The sequence below is a fragment of the Oncorhynchus masou genome, chromosome 29, assembly GCF_036934945.1.
Source record: "Oncorhynchus masou masou isolate Uvic2021 chromosome 29, UVic_Omas_1.1, whole genome shotgun sequence".
Lineage (NCBI taxonomy): Eukaryota > Metazoa > Chordata > Actinopteri > Salmoniformes > Salmonidae > Oncorhynchus > Oncorhynchus masou.
In genome coordinates, this window is record NC_088240.1 from 69,761,741 (window position 1) to 69,783,562 (window position 21,822).

At 43.0% G+C, this 21,822-nt stretch overlaps 1 protein-coding gene across 1 annotated transcript in view; it reads right to left on the reverse strand.

Moving 5' to 3' along the window:
* Positions 1 to 2,643: 2,643 nt before the first annotated feature.
* Positions 2,644 to 21,822, reverse strand: part of LOC135520421 (E3 ubiquitin-protein ligase znrf2-like) — an 80,056-nt gene continuing 60,877 nt past the window's right edge. Inside the window, exons 3-5 of the mRNA XM_064945977.1 lie at positions 18,212 to 18,317; positions 6,494 to 6,576; positions 2,644 to 6,197 (exon numbers count right to left, since the gene is read on the reverse strand). Of these exons, the coding sequence (XP_064802049.1) occupies positions 6,519 to 6,576; positions 18,212 to 18,317 (164 nt within the window). The 3' untranslated portion in view covers positions 2,644 to 6,197; positions 6,494 to 6,518. The remainder of the gene's footprint in view (positions 6,198 to 6,493; positions 6,577 to 18,211; positions 18,318 to 21,822) is intronic.

The following is a 21,822-nucleotide window of genomic DNA, read 5'->3' on the forward strand; positions in this document are numbered from 1 at the left end:
TATGCCAGGTGTACTGTCTGCCTGAAAGAGATCAATTATGCCAACAAAGGGTATCATGCTCTGCTGGAACATTGTAGAACAGATGTCCACAGGCTTAAAGTGTACAATTGTAATAATGTGCAGTGTAGCCCAAAGATTTAGCTTATGCTGTGTTGAATTTGACAGTAACACTTGTGTGTGAGTGAGGGGGGATTATTAACATTTTTACTCAGTGAACATTATTTTTGCAAGTGTGTAACCTTGTGCACTTGATCAATGTCTACTATAGTGGCCACTATAATAGAGTGAAAATAGAATGACTGTTTGTTTCATTCTATTTCTACGTGAAGATTTTTTTTTTTTAAGTGTAATATGTCGCTGTGTGTGTGTGTGTGTGTGTGTGAGGTCACAAGTGTTCTATTATAAAGGCTGTCATGGCTAACTGCAATATTGTATTGTTTTTTCCCAAGACTTGTTGTTTGCAGTAAAGTCTAGGCAATAAATAACATTGAATTGCTTTCTTTACATTTTTTAGCCGTGAGTTAGGTTCACATTAACCACTTTATATTTTACACACAGACTGATAACGTAAATCATATTCTTTGTTGTTTAATTAGTTAAAACCTGCATTTCCCCCTAGCAGGGATTTTTTGCATGTTTCAGTGCAAAAAAATAGTCATCTTTTTCGGCCCTCACCAGTTTGCATCCCTGATCTATGCATAGCTACTTCACCCCTACCTACATGTACAAATGACCTCTAACCTGTACCCCCGCACACTGACTTGGTACCGGTACCCCTTGTATAAAGCCTCGTTATTGTGTTACTTGAATTTTTTTTTTTTTACTTTAGTTTATTTGGCAAATACCTTCTTAACTCTTCTTGAACTGCACTGTTGGTTAAGGGCTTGTAAGTAAGCATTTCACGGTAAGGTCTACACTTGTTGTATTCGGGTCATGTGACAAATACAGTTTGATTTGATTTGAAACTGCTTTTGTCGACGAAAGGAAATACTTTACTGGTGCTGAATTGCAGTATTGAAATTATCCTGCACCACAACAGAGCCCAGTGTAAATAAACAGAATTTTATGCGGTGCCTGCAATTAACTGGAGATTAGGCCACTGCTCTCAAACCTCCCTTATCATCAACCCTCACCCCTCTGATTTCTCTGCCTCATTCCCTTATTCTTGTATATTGGCCAGCACTGTATCTGTATGACACATACAGACAGTCATGTTATGGTCAGTTTGTGGTCATGGTGACTAATGAATATAGGTTAGCAGGCGATGACAAGGAACAAACAAATAGAGGAAGACAGGACATCACACAACTTCCATATACACTACCGGTCAAACGTTTTAGAACACCTACTCATTCAAGGGTTTTGTCAATTGTACCGCAGAAATGGAACCTAAATCACAGAGGATAGATGTTGTGGTAGCAGCTGCAGAGAAGTAACTGGGTGTATGAGATTTTACTGCAACCCCCCACCCCAAAGATATATATATATATTTATACACACAGTACCAGTCAAAAGTTTGGACACCTACTCATTCAAGGGTTTTTCTTTATTTTTAAAAATTATTTTCCACATTGTATAATAGTGAAGACATCAAAACTATAGAATCATGTAGTAACAAAAAAAGTGTTAAACAAATAAAAATATATTTTTTATTTGAGATTCTTCAAAGTAGCCACCCTTTTCCTTTGATGACAGCTTTGCACACGCTTGACATTCTCTCAACCAGCTTCATGAGGTAGTCACCTAGAATACATTTCAATTAAAAGGTGTGCCTTCTTAAAAGTAAATTTGTGGAATTTCTATCCTTCTTAATTCATTTGAGCCAATCAGTTGTGTTGTGACAAGGTAGGGAGGGTATACAGAAGAGAGCCTTATTTGGTAAAAGACCAAGTCTATATTATGGCAAGAACAGCTCAAATAAGCAAAGAGAAACGACAGTCCATCATTACTTTAAGACATGAAGGTCAGTCAATACGTAAAATGTAAAGAACTTTTAAAGTTTCATCAAGTGCAGTCGCAAAAACCATCAAGCGCTATGATGAAACTGGCTCTCATGAGGACTGCCACAGGAATTGTCCTTTCAACAGGACAATGACCCAACAGGCAGTGTAAGGGCTATTTTACCAAGAAGGAGAGTGATGGGGTGCTGCATCAGATGACCTGGCTTCCACAATCCCCCTACCTCAACCCAAATTGAGATGGTTTGGGATGAGTCGGACCGCAGAGGGAAGGAAAAGCAGCCAACAAGTGCTCATCTTATGTGGGGTCTCCTTCAAGACTGTTGGAAAAGCATTCCAGGTGAAGCTGGTTGAGAGAATGCCAAGAGTGTGCAAAGCTGTCATCAAGGCAAAAGGTGGCTATTTGAAGAATCACAAATATAAAATGTAGTTTGATTTGTTTAACACTTTTTTGGTTACTACATGATATGTGTTATTTCATATTTTTGATGTCTTCACTATTATTCTACAATGTAGAAAATAGTACAAATAAAGAAAAAACCTTGAATGAGTAGGTGTTCTAAAATTTTGGACCGGTAATGTAACTTTTCAATGACTGTTGAGAAAGCTTCTGCCATAATGCATTGAAAGTGAAACACTCATCCACCAATACACACTGTAAGTCACACTAGTACAATTAAAAGAATGTGCTCCAAAAATGTTGCTCTTTTAATTTCAAATTCTGTACATATTTTTTTACATAAATGGAATGTTATAACATACTGTATGTCTAAATAGTTTCTAAAATAACATTTCTAGGTATGTACTGTCGGCCTGTCTCTGAAGTACCTTGGGAGGTATAACCCAAATAAAAATAGTTTCCTTCACCTCTCAACTATTACATGAATGCCCTACTACACCTCTACCTTCATTCAAGCAAGCTCATCCCCAACTAGTAATCATCTACAGTATGTTTGCTGTCATGGTATATTATAGTATCATGAACAGAACATCAAGTATAGCTACCTGATGACATATGTGTGTTCTCTAACACATCACACATTCATATATGTTGACTGTTTTAAACACTGCTTCTTCACAAGTCCATCCATACGGAGCTTTTCAACACGGTAGATTTGGATAGACATCGATCCGATTGGATTGATATGGGCTCAAATTGGCAACTGTAGCATAAGCAGCAAAACCAAAATATTTACACAAAATGACCATATAACCCCCTCCTTTACCACTGGCCTGACATCCAAACTGAATTCTCTACAGTAAACACATTAGGTGCTAGGCTGCCTCCCCACTTGCCCCCCAAAGAAACTCAAACATCCCAAATAAAAGACTAACAAAACTGAAATGGGGGTCAAATGTGATTTAAAACTGATTATAGCTACAGTAGATCATATAAGGCTGTTCTGGTAGGCTAGCTAGGGAGGATCCTCGTGCTACACACATACCCATGACAATAAGGGCATATTGTACACATACAGTAGTATGCTTCACAATCGTGAGCCATTCGACAACATTTCATTACACTTACAGTACAGTAGCCATGGTACAAACCATGCGGTTAGACCAGATATTCTAGTTTCGGACCAGACATTCTAGTTTCTCCCTCATTGATGTGCAATGAGGAGAAACTCCGATCTGGATTTAGATTAAACTTTATTAGCTATAGTACATGATGACAAATGGGGAAACAGTCCATTTGGGTGGGGGATTTTTATTGTCCCAATTCCAAAGTGCTTTATGCCTCGCTGTACTTCTTGAAAAATAAATTGTTAGCAGCATCTTTTAGAGACATGATGATGGCACTTTTGGAGAAACCACAGTTAATATAGTGTAACTGACCCAGTAGCCACGGTAACACTATCTTTAGTATATCCATACCATAATACCCAGATCCCCTATTAATGCTCTTTGTTAATTTGTCTGACTGGTCGTTATAAGTTTGAATTGGGAAAACAATATAAATACTATTGATCTTATTCCTTGATATGTCATAATAATATACTATAATCTAAAATCCCTAAACTGTGGAGATGAAAAACCTCCACAATGATTGTGAAAAGCATAGCCATTTAAAAGCCTTTTGTCTTATTCATTGAATTTGTCTATCAGTTTCTTACTCTGCCCTTATTCGCAACCCAATGGTGAAGATGGAGGTCTAGTATACTTGTGTACTCGTTAGCAGCACATCCTGGGAAAGCTCTCAAAACATTAAAGAGAACAACAGCAAGGCCTTGTTTAAATATTACAACACAGGGTTGCTGGAAGCTGAAATGTATTAGATAGGAAATGTGTAAAACCTTCAAACACGTTGACAAAGTTTCAGGGGATCCAACATTCTAATGATAACTTTTTTGAAGACGTCAGTAATCCCCTTATTCTGATTGGCTTTGGCATGGAGCTCCACCAATCGTCTACTTCCTGCCCCGCCCTCTCACCTCTACTGTGATAGGCTGATAGATTGATTGGTAGATGATTATGATTGGGTAAAAGGTGTGCTAGCTCAGGCAGCTATTTGAAACAGCACTGAAATGGACAAACATGAATAGAAGACATAGTTATTCATGTCATTCTCTTTGCATTAAGGCCCAACTTAGTTTCACTACAACTCACACATACATACACAGATATGCAATTACACCATTATGTCAAAACCTGCACACTTAAAATAAAACAATTTGCATAATTATAACTGCTAAGTCTCATGATGATAAATAAAGATTACAAGTCAAAGTGAGTGAGTGAGAGAAGAGGATGGGTGCGTGAACCCTGTAGAAGGCTAGAGTATATACACCACATAATATCAACGGGCCCTTGGGGGAGGGGGATATCTGATCTGGGGTCAGCACATTGTAGCCTGGATCCCAACTGAAATGCTCCTCTTTACAATTGCCAAACTGAAGATGTACAGTCAAACACAGTGAAACACAGTAATTCAGTTGGGATTCAGGCTAAGCACAGAGGGCCTCATGTCCCAGTCAGACAGCTATTAATGCTACAAAAACTAAGATTAACGTTCTCACTCCAGAGAAGTGCCTGCTGGGAGTTGTAGTTGCCACTAGCCGAGCCACACGCTTCTGGTAGCACAGTCCAGTTCACATCTTGTTGCTACCACAGAGGCATTGAAGGGTTATGAGTTAGATAGCTCGTCAGAGGAAAGGAGAGCATGAGAAACAGAGAGCGGGACAGCATATAGCAGGGCACTTCTAATTTCAGTGTGGCTAGCAGCTAGCAGCATGTCCCAGTGGAGTAAAGGTTAGAGTTAAGCAGAGTTTCACATTCAGCTGAGTCTGGCTCTCTGCTGGGTCTCTCTCCATCTGTCGTCATCCAGTCAACAACACACAGGGGGAAGGGCTAGGGAGGGAGGATTTAGTATAGACTGATACCTGACCTCCCGCCCTCTGTCCCCCACCCACCATTCACACTGTTCTGTTGTCCTGACTCTGCCTTGGTAGGCCAGGATCCGAAGGTGAAGGCACTGGTAGACAGAGTTGGTGAGGATGGGGAAAGAGTGGGAGAGGGGGATGAGGACTGACTTCCCCCTCTCCCCTCAGCTTGCTCCCCGAAATGTCCAGGTGTACAATCACTCAGACCAAACAGATGGTTTGCTGTCCAATAACACAGGAGGAGGGAATTCCAAGTCACAGTAGCCCTGGAGCTCAGCCAATCACAGCAGCTCAATCACTGAGGCACGGCCAATGGGATGGAATGCAAAATGTCTGTGGGTGGCATATACAGCCGTTCCATTGATGCAGCAGAGTGAGAGGGCGTGTTGAGAGCAACAGATTTTCCTGATTGGATAGTTGTGCAAAAGAGGTGTTGTGTCTTCCCTCAACATCAGGCTGTCGGATAAGTCTGTCTGTCTGTCTGTCTGTCTGTCTGTCTGTCTGTCTGTCTGTCTTTGAGGACAAAGCAGAGGTTGGTTGTATTTGTGAGTTTGTGTCTGTCTGGTCTTGTCTTGGAGCAGATTGTGTGTGTGTGTGAAGATAAAGAGATAGATCAGCATTAAATGTAGTTTCCCTGAAAATTTCTTTTAATGAGATTTGGCACACTGCGGTACTTGACTGGTTTGAGTGGAGGTGTTGAGGGCTGTTGAGACATACTGGAGGTGGTGGGGGTAGAGGGGTAGGGTCAGGGGTCAGTTCTGTACTGGCCACAGAGTCACAGGGAAGGGGATGGGATTCACATTGAGGACTGTTGTTATTGGAACAGATCACTCTTCTTATCGAGGAAGTAAGAAACCTGCAGCGAGGAAAAACAACAGAAATCTGAATATACTGAGGGCTACAATGTGATGCTGAAACAGAACAATAGAAAGAAAGAACTCGACTGAACTAAAGGGTATAATACTGTATCATATTCTTCCTGTTTTGTGTCAATACAGTACTGCATTTCCGTTTGGGGAATTCTACAGCGGAAACTTTTAAGTTTCCCACAGAATATTAAAGTGACTTATCACAATAATGCATCAACATAAACAACACTCAGGAAATGTGGAATTTACCTGTGAAGAAAATACATATTAATATATAATTTACCTGTGGAGTAAAGTAGCGAGGCCCTTTAGTCTGAGGGATGTTCTGGACACGATCTGTTCACCTCAAACCACTCATCAATACAGCTGACAGAGAGAAAACAGGAGACACAGTCAGGGAGAACATAGCACATACTACATACAGTGCATTCGGGAAAGTATTCAGACCCCTTTTTCCCCCCAAAACGATTCCACGTTACAGCCTTATTCTAAAATGGATGAAATCATTTTTTTCTTCATCAATCTACACACAATAACCCATAATGACAAAGTGGAAACAGGTTTTTAGGGATAGGCATCCAGCTAGCGGGACACCAGTCGACAACATCTGGTGAAATTGGAGGGCGCACAATTCAAATAAATAATCCTAATATTAAACATTCATGAACATACAAGTATCTTATATAATTTAAAAGCTTAAATTCTTGTTAATCTAACTGCGTTGTCCGACTTACAATAGGTTTTACAGCGAAAGCATACCATGCAATTGTCTGAGGACGGCGCCCCACATCAACATATTTTCCAAACAGCACAGGCTTCTTAAAATCACAAATAGCGATTAAATAAATCACTTTCTTTTGAAGATCTTCCTCTGTTTGCAATCCAAAGGGTCCCAGCTACAACATGAATGGTCATTGTGTTAGATAAAATCCTTGTTTATATCCCAAAAAGTCTGTTTAGGGGGACAAAATGGTGCCGTAGAGAAAACACTGTGTTTCAGCGAGCTCCCGTGGCATTCGTTAATGTATATTTTTACTTTAATCTCCTATCTTGAAAAAGTGGTAGAATTGACTAAATAAGTTATCCTACAATGAGTCTTGACGGCTATTTATCAAAAATCTCCGACAACATGCCCAACAGAACTACTAAGAACTCGACCAAAACCACCATCCCAGTAGATGTGCAGGAGGAGCTAGCTAATGTTAGCGAAGCTAGCACCATTGCGGATCCAGGCACAATGGACCTGGTGATTCAAAAGATGACTGATAACATTACTAAAGTGATCGATGTTAAGATAAGAACGGTCTTGGAAGCAATAGCAGACCATTAAGCTGAACTACAGAGGGTTGTCAAACGTGTTGATGAGGAGGAAGGAAGAATTGCTAGAGTGGAAACTTCAACTACATCTATGGACACTAAAATAAAAGCACTTGAGAAACAGGTGTGCGAAATGGCGGAGCACATTGATGACTTGGATAATCGAGGACGCAGATGCAATATTCGTGTTGTGGGACTCCCGGAAAATTCTGAAGGGACACGTTCAGTAAATTTTTTTGAGGAATGTGGTAATGCTTCACTCTCTCCTCAAGCTAAGTCACTTAAAGCTATTTGTGATGATCTGGGGTATGCTGATGTTTGGAGAACTTTTCATCCCTCCAACAGAGAGTTCACTTTAATCTCTGGACCTCAAGAATGTCAGATTAGAATAGATTACTTCTTTATGCCCAGGACATCTTTGCAGTCTGTTTTATCCGCTAGGATAGGAAGCATAGTCATATCTGATCATGCTGAGGTGATCCTGGACATAAAACTCAGCGGGGCATCCAATCTGTCAAGACATTGGAGGTTGAATACAACCATTCTTAAAGACCATACATTCACATCATATTTTATTACAGAGTTTAAAGCGTTTTCTCTATTAACTCTCAATCAACAGATAACCCCTCGCTCCTTTGGGAAACCTGTAAAGCGTACGCCAGGGGTCTGATTATGTCATACACAGCCACTAAGAGACAGAAAGAGCGTGAAAAGCAAAACACATTAGAGGGTGAATAGAAAGAGAGCTGACTCTCAGTCAATTGTTACTATTACTGATTCTGATGGCAATCATTTATATGAAAATAAATTGATAAATGACTAATTTAAGAAATTTTATGCAAACCTTTATGTCTCAGAACTGCCAAAGGATGCACCCAAATTAATGGAGAACTTATTTTCTAAGATTGAGCTCCCTACTATCTCCGAAGAACAGAGGTCTCTCCTTAATGTCCCTATTACCGAGGAAGAGATAATGTTCGCAATTAAGAATCTGCAAAATGGTAAGGCCCCAGGACCAGACGCGTTTTGTAGTGAGTTCTATAAAGAGTTCCATGGCCTGTTCCTTGAGCCATTGCGTGATATGTTTAACCACTCATTTTCAAATGACCAGCTCCCTCAAATGCTGAGAGAAGCCAACATATCACTTACTCTCAAAAAGGGAAAATGTCTTGTTCCTCGTACAGACCAATTTCCCTTCTAGAATAGAAAATTGCTTTCTAAAATTCTAGCCACAAGACTAGAGGACTCACTGCCACTAATTGTGAAAGGAGACCAAACTGGCTTCATTAAGGGCCGTAAATCATGCAACAATGTGTAAGTCGCTCTGGATAAGAGCGTCTGCTAAATGACTTAAATGTAAATGTAATGTCAGGCGGCTTCTTAATGTAATTCAAGCCTACCAACAAAGTGCTATGGATGGTCTTGTGCTCTCCCTAGATGCTGAGAAAGCATTTGATCGTGTGGAGTGGTCTTACCCATTCTTTGCTCTAAATAAATTTGGTCTAGGGGACAACTTTATAAAATGGGTGAAAGTTTTATATGATGATCCTCAGGCTGCTGTCCTTACTAATGGGCTAAGGTCAAATAGCTTCTCTATACACAGAGGTACCAGACAGGGCTGTCCTTTGTCCCCTCTCCTATTTGCACTCGTTATGGAACCACTGGCCGAGGCCACCAGGGTAACGCCTGCTATACCGGGGCTGCTCATTGGTGATGTTCACCATAAAATAAGCCTGTATGCTGATGATGTCCTGATATTCATCTCTAGTCCCGAGACTTCAATTACATCTTTTATTAATATTATTGAATTATTCAGCGAATTCTCAGGCTACAAGATTAACTTAACTAAATCAGAGGCTATGCCACTTGGTAACCTTCACTCTGTACCTAATACTTCTCCCCCCTTCCCTTTTAAATTGTCTCCCTCAGGATTTCTGTATCTGGGTATATTTGTAACTCCTAAATTCCAGCAAATGTACAAAGCTAATTTTGTTCCCTTGTTTGCTACAATAAGACAGGATCTGGAGCGCTGGAACTCTCTCCCAATATCTTGGTTAGGTAGAATATCCCTCTTGAAATGAACATTTTACCTAGACTACTTTACATTTACATTTACATTTAAGTCATTTAGCAGACGCTCTTATCCAGAGCGACTTACAAATTGGTGAATTCACCTTCTGACATCAGTGGAACAGCCACTTTACAATAGTGCATCTAAATCATTTAAGGGGGGTGAGAAGGATTGCTTTATCCTATCCTAGGTATTCCTTGAAGAGGTGGGGTTTCAGGTGTCTCCGGAAGGTGGTGATTGACTCCGCTGTCCTGGCGTCGTGAGGGAGTTTGTTCCACCATTGGGGGGCCAGAGCAGCGAACAGTTTTGACTGGGCTGAGCGGGAACTGTACTTCCTCAGTGGTAGGGAGGCGAGCAGGCCAGAGGTGGATGAACGCAGTGCCCTTGTTTGGGTGTAGGGCCTGATCAGAGCCTGGAGGTACTGCGGTGCCGTTCCCCTCACAGCTCCGTAGGCAAGCACCATGGTCTTGTAGCGGATGCGAGCTTCAACTGGAAGCCAGTGGAGAGAGCGGAGGAGCGGGGTGACGTGAGAGAACTTGGGAAGGTTGAACACCAGACGGGCTTCGGCGTTCTGGATGAGTTGTAGGGGTTTAATGGCACAGGCAGGGAGCCCAGCCAACAGCGAGTTGCAGTAATCCAGACGGGAGATGATAAGTGCCTGGATTAGGACCTGCGCCGCTTCCTGTGTGAGGCAGGGTCGTACTCTGCGGATGTTGTAGAGCATGAACCTACAGGAACGGGCCACCGCCTTGATGTTAGTTGAGAACGACAGGGTGTTGTCCAGGATCACGCCAAGGTTCTTAGCGCTCTGGGAGGAGGACACAATGGAGTTGTCAACCGTGATGGCGAGATCATGGAACGGGCAGTCCTTCCCCGGGAGGAAGAGCAGCTCCGTCTTGCCGAGGTTCAGCTTGAGGTGGTGATCCGTCATCCACACTGATATGTCTGCCAGACATGCAGAGATGCGATTCGCCACCTGGTCATCAGCAGGGGGAAAGGAGAAGATTAATTGTGTGTCGTCTGCATAGCAATGATAGGAGAGACCATGTGAGGTTATGACAGAGCCAAGTGACTTGGTGTATAGCGAGAATAGGAGAGGGCCTAGAACAGAGCCCTGGGGGACACCAGTGGTGAGAGCGCGTGGCGAGGAGACAGATTCTCGCCACGCCACCTGGTAGGAGCGACCTGTCAGGTAGGATGCAATCCAAGCGTGGGCCGCACCGGAGATGCCCAACTCGGAGAGGGTGGAGAGGAGGATCTGATGGTTCACAGTGTCGAAGGCAGCCGATAGGTCTAGAAGGATGAGAGCAGAGGAGAGAGAGTTAGCTTTAGCAGTGCGGAGCGCCTCCGTGATACAGAGAAGAGCAGTCTCAGTTGAATGACTAGTCTTGAAACCTGACTGATTTGGATCAAGAAGGTCATTCTGAGAGAGATAGCGGGAGAGCTGGCCAAGGACGGCACGTTCAAGAGTTTTGGAGAGAAAAGAAAGAAGGGATACTGGTCTGTAGTTGTTGACATCGGAGGGATCGAGTGTAGGTTTTTTCAGAAGGGGTGCAACTCTCGCTCTCTTGAAGACGGAAGGGACGTAGCCAGCGGTCAGGGATGAGTTGATGAGCGAGGTGAGGTAAGGGAGAAGGTCTCCGGAAATGGTCTGGAGAAGAGAGGAGGGGATAGGGTCAAGCGGGCAGGTTGTTGGGCGGCCGGCCGTCACAAGAAGCGAGATTTCATCTGGAGAGAGAGGGGAGAAAGAGGTCAGAGCACAGGGTAGGGCAGTGTGATCAGAACCAGCGGTGTCGTTTGACTTAGCAAACGAGGATCGGATGTTGTCGACCTTCTTTTCAAAATGGTTGACGAAGTCATCTGCAGAGAGGGAGGAGGGGGGAGGGGGAGGAGGATTCAGGAGGGAGGAGAAGGTGGCAAAGAGCTTCCTAGGGTTAGAGGCAGATGCTTGGAATTTAGAGTGGAAGAAAGTGGCTTTAGCGGCAGAGACAGAGGAGGAAAATGTAGAGAGGAGGGAGTGAAAGGATGCCAGGTCCGCAGGAGGCGAGTTTTCCTCCATTTCCGCTCGGCTGCCCGGAGCACTGTTCTGTGAGCTCGCAATGAGTCGTCGAGCCACGGAGCGGGAGGGGAGGACCGAGCCGGCCTGGAGGATAGGGGACATAGAGAGTCAAAGGATGCAGAAAGGGAAGAGAGGAGGGTTGAGGAGGCAGAATCAGGAGATAGGTTGGAGAAGGTATGAGCAGAGGGAAGAGATGATAGGATGGAAGAGGAGAGAGTAGCGGGGGAGAGAGAGCGAAGGTTGGGACGGCGCGATACCATCCGAGTAGGGGCAGTGTGGGAAGTGTTGGATGAGAGCGAGAGGGAAAAGGATACAAGGTAGTGGTCGGAGACTTGGAGGGGAGTTGCAATGAGGTTAGTGGAAGAACAGCATCTAGTAAAGATGAGGTCGAGCGTATTGCCTGCCTTGTGAGTAGGGGGGGAAGGTGAGAGGGTGAGGTCAAAAGAGGAGAGGAGTGGAAAGAAGGAGGCAGAGAGGAATGAGTCAAAGGTAGACGTGGGGAGGTTAAAGTTGCCCAGGACTGTGAGAGTTGAGCCGTCCTCAGGAAAGGAGCTTATCAAGGCATCAAGCTCATTGATGAACTCTCCGAGGGAACCTGGAGGGCGATAAATGATAAGGATGTTAAGCTTGAAAGGGCTGGTAACTGTGACAGCATGGAATTCAAAGGAGGCGATAGACAGATGGGTAAGGGGAGAAAGAGAGAATGACCACTTGGGAGAGATGAGGATCCCGGTGCCACCACCCCGCTGACCAGAAGCTCTCGGGGTGTGCGAGAACACGTGGGCGGACGAAGAGAGAGCAGTAGGAGTAGCAGTGTTGTCTGTGGTGATCCATGTTTCCGTCAGTGCCAAGAAGTCGAGGGACTGGAGGGAGGCATAGGCTGAGATGAACTCTGCCTTGTTGGCCGCAGATCGGCAGTTCCAGAGGCTACCGGAGACCTGGAACTCCACGTGGGTCGTGCGCGCTGGGACCACCAGATTAGGGTGGCCGCGGCCACGCGGTGTGGAGCGTTTGTATGGTCTGTGCAGAGAGGAGAGAACAGGGATAGATAGACACATAGTTGACAGGCTACAGAAGAGGCTACGCTAATGCAAAGGAGATTGGAATGACAAGTGGACTACACTTATCGAATGTTCAGAACGTTAAGCTTACGTAGCAAGAATCTTATTGACTAAAATGATTGAAATGATACAGTACTGCTGGAGTAGGCTAGCTGGCAGTGGCTACGTTGTTGACACTACACTAATCAAGTCGTTCCGTCGAGTGTAATAGTTTCTACAGTGCTGCTATTCGGGGGCTAGCTGGCTAGCTAGCAGTGTTGATTACGTAACGTTACGTTAAAAGAACGACAATAGCTGGCTAGCTAACCTAGAAAATCGCTCCAGACTACACAATTGTCTTAGATACAAAGACGGCTATGTAGCTAGCTAGCTACGATCAAACAAATCAAACCGTTGTACTGTAATGAAGTGAAATGAAAATGTGATACTACCTGTGGAGCGAGGCGGAATGTTGACCGGGTTGTTGAAGTTCAAATCGGAAGACGTTGGCTAGCTGTTGGCTAGCTAGCTAGCAGTAACTCCTACGTTAAGGACGACAAGTAGCTGGCTAGCTAACCTCGGTAAATTAAGATAATCACTCTAAGTCTACACACTCTAAACTACACAATTACCTTGGATACGAAGACAGCAAAGACAACTATGTAGCTAGCTAACACTACACTAATCGAGTCGTTGAGTGTAATAGTTTCTACAGTGCTAGTGGACGTTAGCTAGCTGCTGGGCAGATACGTTAGGACGACGAAATACGATAATTACGCAATTATCTTTGATACAAAGACGGCTATGTAGCTAGCTAAGAAGAAGTTGCTAAGATTAGACAAATCAAACCGTTGTACTATAATGAAATGTAATGAAAAGTTATACTACCTGCGGACCGAAGTGTAGATGCGACCGCTCGCTCCAACCCGGAACCGGAAACTAATCCAAATGATCCCAGTATTACTCTCCAATAAGGTAATAAAGGATGTAAATGGATGGCTAAGTACCTTTATATGGAGTAAACACTGCCAAGTTCTATGGGCGGCTTAGATCTTCCCAATATCAGGTTCTATCAGTGGTGTGCCCACCTATGTTATATTTCTGACTGGATCACAAACGATGACTCCTCTATTGAGACTTCTCTTTCAAAATACCCCTTACAGGATCTTTTATTTTTCAGAAGTTTCAAGTCTGTAGAAGATCACTGCAATAATCCCATTACACTTAACACACTCAAAGTATGGAGGTCAGTTCAACTCTTCCTGGGAAGGTCCAAAATAACCTCTGCTCTTACCCCAATTCTTAACAACCCAGATTTTAGTCCAGGATTGCTGGATGCTGGCTTTAACTTTTGGCTTAATAAGGGCATACACAGACTAAATTATTTATTTGCCGATAAGATTTTATTGTCATTTGAGCAGATGGTCGAGAAATATCGACTCCCAAAGCAGGACTTTTCCCGCTTCCTACAAGTAAGACATTATATTCTGAAGAGCACCACCTTAATTGCTAACCCTGATATGTCTGCCATTGAAAGAATGCTTTTTTTCCCACAAAGGAAAATGTCTGTAAGTCTGTTTTATGATGCTTTAAGGACCTTTTCTGCTGTCAACACACAGAGGGTGAAACAAGTGTGGGAGAAAGAATTGTCTGTTACTATTGATGAAGAGATGTGGGAGGACATTTGGAGATATGCAAAAACAATATCTATATGTAATCGTACTAGAGCAATCCAATTAAGAACAATACACAGATTGCATATATCCCCAAATCGCAGACATGCTTTTAGCCCCTCTTCCTCTTCTCCTCTGTGTCTTAAATGCAAAACTGATACAGGCACCCTAACACATTGTTTATGGTCATGTACCAAAATACAAAGATACTGGTTCTGGTGTTCTGCAAGAAATTGAAAAGATCCTAGGGGTTGATCTAGAATTGGACCCAGTTTCTTCACTGTTGGGTCTCCCTAGTAGGCATGTTACTTCTGTGGGTAAGAGGAGGCTTTACAACATCCTTACCTTTGCAGCGAGGAAAACCATCCTTTTACAGTGGATTAGTGATAAGGCTCCATCTATTAAAGATTGGCATAAGATACTATTTGAATGGGTGCCTCGGGAATATCTGACATGTGCATTGCATTCTAAAACAGACCAGTTCTACAAAGTATGGGAACCTTATCTAAATTACCTAGAACCTGAGGTATCAGCTATTATGCTGCAAGGATTCTGTTAGAATGGTGGTGATCTATGTATTTCAGAATTACACTGTACATTCCATGTGTGGAACCTAACTTCTTGGTTTAAACTGAGCTTTTTTTGTATCATTTCTGTTTGTAAGTTTGTTTAAAATGTATGTATTGAGAGACGCAGTGATGGGGATGGGGTCAGAGAAGCGCCGAGCGGGAAGAGGAAAATGGTGTACGTATGTATGGGTGTGTATGTATGTGTGTGTATGTATTAGAAGTCGACCGATTAATCGGAACGGCCGATTAATTAGGGCCGATTACAAGTTTTCATGACAATCGGAAATAGGTATTTTTGGGCGCCGATTTCCATTTAAAAAAAAAAAAATTTAGACCTTTATTTCAAATAAAATTAAATAAAATGTATTTATATAGCCCTTCGTACATCAGCTGATATCTCAAAGTGCTGTGCAGAAACCCAGCCTAAAACCCCAAACAGCAAGCAATGCAGGTGTAGAAGAGCGGTGGCTAGGAAAAACTCCCTAGAAAGGCCAAAACCTAGGAAGAAACCTAGAGAGGAACCAGGCTATGTGGGGTGGCCAGTCCTCTTCTGGCTTTGCCGGGTGGAGATTATAACAAAACATGGCCAAGATGTTCAAATGTTCATAAATGACCAGCATGGTCAAATAATAATAAGGCAGAACAGTTGAAACTGGAGCAGCAGCACGGCCAGGTGGACTGTGGACAGCAAGGAGTCATCATGTCAGGAAGTCCTGAGGCATGTTCCTAGGGCTCAGGTCCTCCGAGAGAGAGAAAGAAAGAGAGAATTAGAGAGAGCACACTTAAATTCACACAGGACACCGAATAGGACAGGAGAAGTACTCCAGATATAACAAACTGACCCTAGCCCCCCCGACACATAAACTACTGCAGCATAAATACTGGAGGCTGAGACAGGAGGGGTCAGGAGACACTGTGGCCCCATCCGAGGACACCCCCGGACAGGGCCAAAAAGGAAGGATATAACCCCACCCACTTTGCCAAAACACAGCCCCCACACCACTAGAGGGATATCTTCAACCACCAACTTACCATCCTGAGACAAGGCCGAGTATAGCCCACAAAGATCTCCGCCACGGCACAACCCAAGGGGGGGCACCAACCCAGACAGGAAGATCACATCAGTGACTCAACCCACTCAAGTGATTTAACTAGGCAAGTCAGTTAAAGAACACATTCTTATTTTCAATGACGGCCTAGGACCGGTGGGTTAACTGCCTTGTTCAGGGGCAGAATGACAGATTTTCACCTTGTCAGCTCAGGGGATCCAATCTGGCAACCGTACAGTTAACTAGTCCAACGCTCTAACCATTGCACTCCACGAGTAGCCTGCCTGTTACGCGAATGCAGTAAAAGCCAAGGTAAATTGCTAGCTAGCATTAAACTTATCTTATAAAAAACAATCAATCCTAATCACTTTTTATAACTACTAATCCAGTTTACCAGGCAATATTAACCAGGTGAAATTGTGTAATTTCTCTTGCGTTCATTGCACGCAGAGTCAGGGTATATGCAACAGTTTGGGCTGCCTGGCTCATTGCGAACTAATTTGCCAGAATGTTATGTAATTATGACATAACATTGAATGTTGTGCAATGTAACAAGAATATTTAGACTTAGGGATGCCACCCGTTAGATAAAATACCGAACGGTTCCGTACTTCACTGAAATAATAAACGTTTTGTTTTCGAAATGATAGTTTCTGGATTCGACCATATTAATGACCAAAGGCTCGTATTTCTGCGTGTTATTATGTTATAATTAAGTCTGATTTGATAGAGCAGTCTGACTGAGCAGCAGCAGGCCTGTAATCATTCATTCAAACAGCACTTTTGTGTGTTTTGCCAGCAGCTCTTCGCAAGCACAGCGCTGTTTATGACCAATGTGAAATGGCTAGCTAGTTAGCTGGGTGTGCGCTAATATCGTTTCAAACGTCACTCGCTTTTAGATTTGGAGTAGTTATTCCCCTTGCACTGCAAGGGCCGCGGCTTTTGTGGAGCGATGGGTAACGATGCTTCGAGTGTGGCTGTTGTCGATGAGTTCCTGGTTCGAGCCCAGGTAGGGGCGAGGAGGGGGACGGAAGCTATACTGTTACACTGGCAATACTATAGTGCCTATAAGAACATCCAATAGTCAAAGGTATATGAAATATAAATGGTATAGAGAGAAATAGTCTTATAAACACTATATTAACTACAACCTAAAACCTCTTACCTTGGAATTTTGAAGTCTCATGTTAAAAGGAACCACCAACTTTCATATGTTCTCATGTTCTGAACAAGGAACTTAAACGTTAGCTTTTTTACATGGCACACATTTTTACATGGCTCATATTGCATATTGGCACATATTATTTTTTTCTCTAATACTTTGTTTTTGCATTATTTAAACCAAATTGAACATGTTTCATTATTTATTTGAGGCTAAATTGATTTTATTGATGTATTATATTAAGTTAAAATAAGTGTTAACTCAGTATTGTTGTAACTGTCATTATTACAAATAAATTAAATTAAAAAAAATAGACAGATTAATCGGTATCGGCTTTTTTGGTCCTCCAATAATCGGTATCGGCGTTGAAAAATCATAATCGTCCGACCTCTAGTAACCATGTATGTATGTACAGTGCCTTGCGAAGTGGGACACAATCATGAAGTGGAACGACATTTATTGGATATTTCAAACTTTTTTAACAAATCAAAAACGGAAAAATTGGGCGTGCAAAATTTTTCAGTTTTTGATTTTTAAAAAAAGTTTGAAATATCCAATAAATGTCGTTCCACTTCATGATTGTGTCCCACTTGTTGTTGATTCTTCACAAAAAAATACAGTTTTATATCTTTATGTTTGAAGCCTGAAATGTGGCAAAAGGTCGCAAAGTTCAAGGGGGCCGAATACTTTCGCAAGGCACTGTATTTAAGCAACAATGAACTAAAACCTGTTTATGCTTTGTCATTAACGAGTATTGTTTGTAGATTGATGAGGGTGAAAAAGACAATTGAATCCATTTTAGAATAAGGCTGTAACGTAACAAAATGTGGAAAAGTCAAGGGATCTGAATACTTTGTAAATGCACTGTATACAGAACAAAAGAAGGGAAGGGGAGGGAGACAGAGAGAGAGAGCAGGAAAGATGATGCATACACGTACCGGTTGAGGAAAACAGGAGAGATCCCTCTTGTCTTAGGTTGTACAGAAACATTTTGTGATAGAGAGAGGTGGAGAGAATGAGAGAGGTATATAGAAAGAAGGGGGAGAGAGAGGGGGACTTACCCTTTGTGGTATATGCAGAGACAGGGCAGGCGAGCAATGGTGTCTCCCTGTACCAGCTCCTCAAGGCAGATTGCACATTCCCCTGCATCCTTACTCAGGACGTCCTCTGGAGGGAGAGAGAGAGAGCAAGAGTGAGTGAGTGAGTGAGTGAGTGAGTGACAGAAAATAGAGCAAGACTGCCCATTTAAATCAACCAGGCCAAAGCCAGCTGCACTCTCCACCACCACAGCCTTGTCAAAGCCTGCAAACAGCCCTAGTCACAGCCTGCAAAGAACCACAGGGATTCTGCGTGGAGGCTGGAGAGAGAGAAAGATAGAGAGATCACCTATGAGGATCAAATCACACATCAACATGATACCGCCATGATTGGCTAAGAATGATTGCATTTACACTGCATTTCCTGAAGGGGGAGCTCTATATCCATGGTTAAACCCGAGTAGTCTATATGGACCAAATTGGCATTGGGAGCAGGCTCTAATGCAGTGGGACATGTGATGTGATGCTGAGAGGATGTGATGCTTCCTTCCTTACAAACAACAACACACATAGTTTAAAGCAAGTGCTGTTCTGCATCAAGCTCTACATAATGTGGAATTGAAAGTAGGAATCCCACTACTACAGTGTCTATTATGACTCCAGACTGACAACACAGCACTTCCCTGTCATAGGATCCCTTCTGAGGTCACAGAACGGCATTACAACCATCTATTCTCTATATTCATCTATTGACTACTCAGGGAATAATTCACCCAGTCAGACTACACTGTCTAGCACAACCAAATCAATGGATTGTCAGTCAAGGTTAAATGTTTAGTGGTTGATGACTGTTTCAGAATGAGCAAAGGGGATATTCCCAATAACTCCCAATAACTGTCGCCTAAAATAATTCATTTACTTCTGCCTTCACACAACACAAGGGTGAGTCCAAAATGCCACCATATTCCCTATTAGAAAGGAGACCTGGTCAAAAGTAGTGTACTGTATAGGGAATAGGGTGCCATGTCAGACTCACACAAGTGCTTGCATACTTGTACCATTGTGTCTGCCTGGGTTAATCATTTGCATAACTCAAACAATCTCCCCATAAACAGAGGCACTATCTTTATTTCAACAGTTGGTTCTGTGGTTGTGTATGTCATGTTATCTGCAGCCCTCAGACCAAATCCTGCTTCAATAATTGATTGTTTACTCATACTGGAAGCAAGTGAGAATGAAAACTGCTCTCATGCAGAGTTCATTGTGTGCAGTGTGTGTACATGCACACACCTACTTAAATACACACAAACACAACAACATGCACAAACTTTCTTCCACTGTGAAGGTTAACCCAGGACTGGGCAGGACAGGGGTATGTGTAGGTCCAGGCAAAGGAGATCTCTCTCTCTCGGACAGGGGTATGTGTAGGTCCAGGCAAAGGAGATCTCTCTCTCTCTCTCTCTCTCTCTCTCTCTCTCTCTCTCTCTCTCTCTCTCTCTCTCTCTCTCTCTCTCTCTCTCTCTCTCTCTCTCTCTCTCTCTCTCTCTCTCTCTCTCTCTCTCTCTCTCTCTCTCTCTCTCTCTCTCTCTCTCTCTCTCTCTCTCTCTCTCTCTCTCTCTCTCTCTCTCTCTCTCTCTCTCAATTGTTGGTTATTTTTATCTGATGTGTTATAGAAACACATGTTACTGGCTCGGCAAGGGACTCAGAAAAAGGACACGCACACATGTAAATGCACACACACACCGGAGGGTTATGGCCTCATTAAAACACCAGGCTACTGTTCCTGTTAAAACCGACCAACACACTCAGTGTGTGTTAAACAGAGAGCAGGACAGCAGGCAGAGAGAGAGAGAGAGAGGGGTAGCTATGTATATTGTTGTAACACTGTACATAGCCATAATATGACATTTGAAATGTCTCTATTCCTGTTTTGTGAGTATAATGTTTACTGTACATTATGATTGTTCATGTTACCTTTGTTTATTAACTATTTAACTTGTTTGGCAATGTAAACATATGTTTCCTATGCCAATAAAGCCCTTTGAATTGAAATGAGGGAGAGAGAGAGGGAGGGAGAGAGAGAGGGAGGGAGAGAGAGCGGGAGAGAGAGAGTAAGAGAGAGAGCATTCCTCTATAAATAATCTACTACCACATGGGTTTTGATGTTGGTGACCTTGCACATACACAAGTACACACACGTACACAAATACACACGTACACACACCCACACCGAAACCCACACACTGCAGGAGGTGTCTTGGGCTGGAATATAATGCAATTTCGAGAAAATTGTTATTTTAGTATTTATTAATTATCCAAAATCTTTAAGAATTATGTATTGGAGATATCTGACCCCTTCTATCCCACAGTGTTAGTTTCCTATTTAAATAGTCAATTCTTCCTTAACTCCAGACGATTAGAGAAGAACAAGAGAGTCTTCACACACAGAGACGCGTATAAAGCTCTCCCTCGCCCTCCATTTGCCAAATCTGACCATAATTCTATCCTCCTGATTCCTGTTTACAAGCAAAAATTAAAGCAGGAAGCACCAGTGTCTCGGGATATAAAAAAGTGGTCAAATGAAGCAGATGTTTTGCTAGCACAGACTGGAATATGTTCCTGGGACTCTTCCGATGGTATTGAGGAGTACACGACATCAGTCACTGGCTTCATCATATGTGCATCGATGACGTCGTCCCCACAGTGACGGTATGTACATACCCCAACCAGAAGCCATGGATCACAGGCAACATCCGTACTGAGCTAAAGGGTAGAGCTGCCGCTTTCAAAAAGCAGGACTAACCTGGAAGTTTGTAAAAAATCCCGATATGCCCTCTGATGAACCATCAAACAGGCAAAACATCAATACAGGACTAAGTTCGAATCGTACTACACCGGCTTCAACGTTCGTCGGATGTGGCAGGGCTTGAGTAAGACCTTTAAACAGGTCAACATTCACAAGGCCGCAGGGCCAGACGGATTACCAGGACATGTACTCCAAGCATGCGCTGACCAACTGGCAAGTGTCTTCACTGACATTTTCAATGTGTCCCTGGTTGAGTCTGTAATACCAACATGTTTCAAGCAGACCACCATAGCTGTCTGTAGCCATGAAGTGCTTTGAAAGGCTGGTCATGGCTCACAACACCATTATCCCAGAAACCCTAGACCCACTTCAATGTGCAATACCGCCCCAACAGATCCACAGATGATGCAATCTCACATTGGTGTTCTTTTTGCCCTGGACAAAAGGAACACCAATGTGAGAATGCTATTCATTTACTACAGCTCCGCGTTCAAAACCATAGTGCCCTCAACACTCATCTCAAAGCTAAGGACCCAGGGACTAAACACCTCCCTCTGCAAGTGGTGTCACACCCTCACCATAGTTTGCTTTGTATGTTTATATGTTTTCTATGGTCAGGGTGTGATCTGAGTGGGCATTCTATGTTGTGTGTCTAGTTTGTCTGTTTCTGTGTTTGGCCTGATATGGTTCTCAATCAGAGGCAGGTGTTAGTCATTGTCTCTGATTGGGAACCATATTTAGGTAGCCTGTTTGGTGTTGGGTTTTGTGGGTGATTGTCCTTTTGTCCTTAGGTCTGTTAGTTTGCACCAGTATTAGGCTGTTTCGGTTT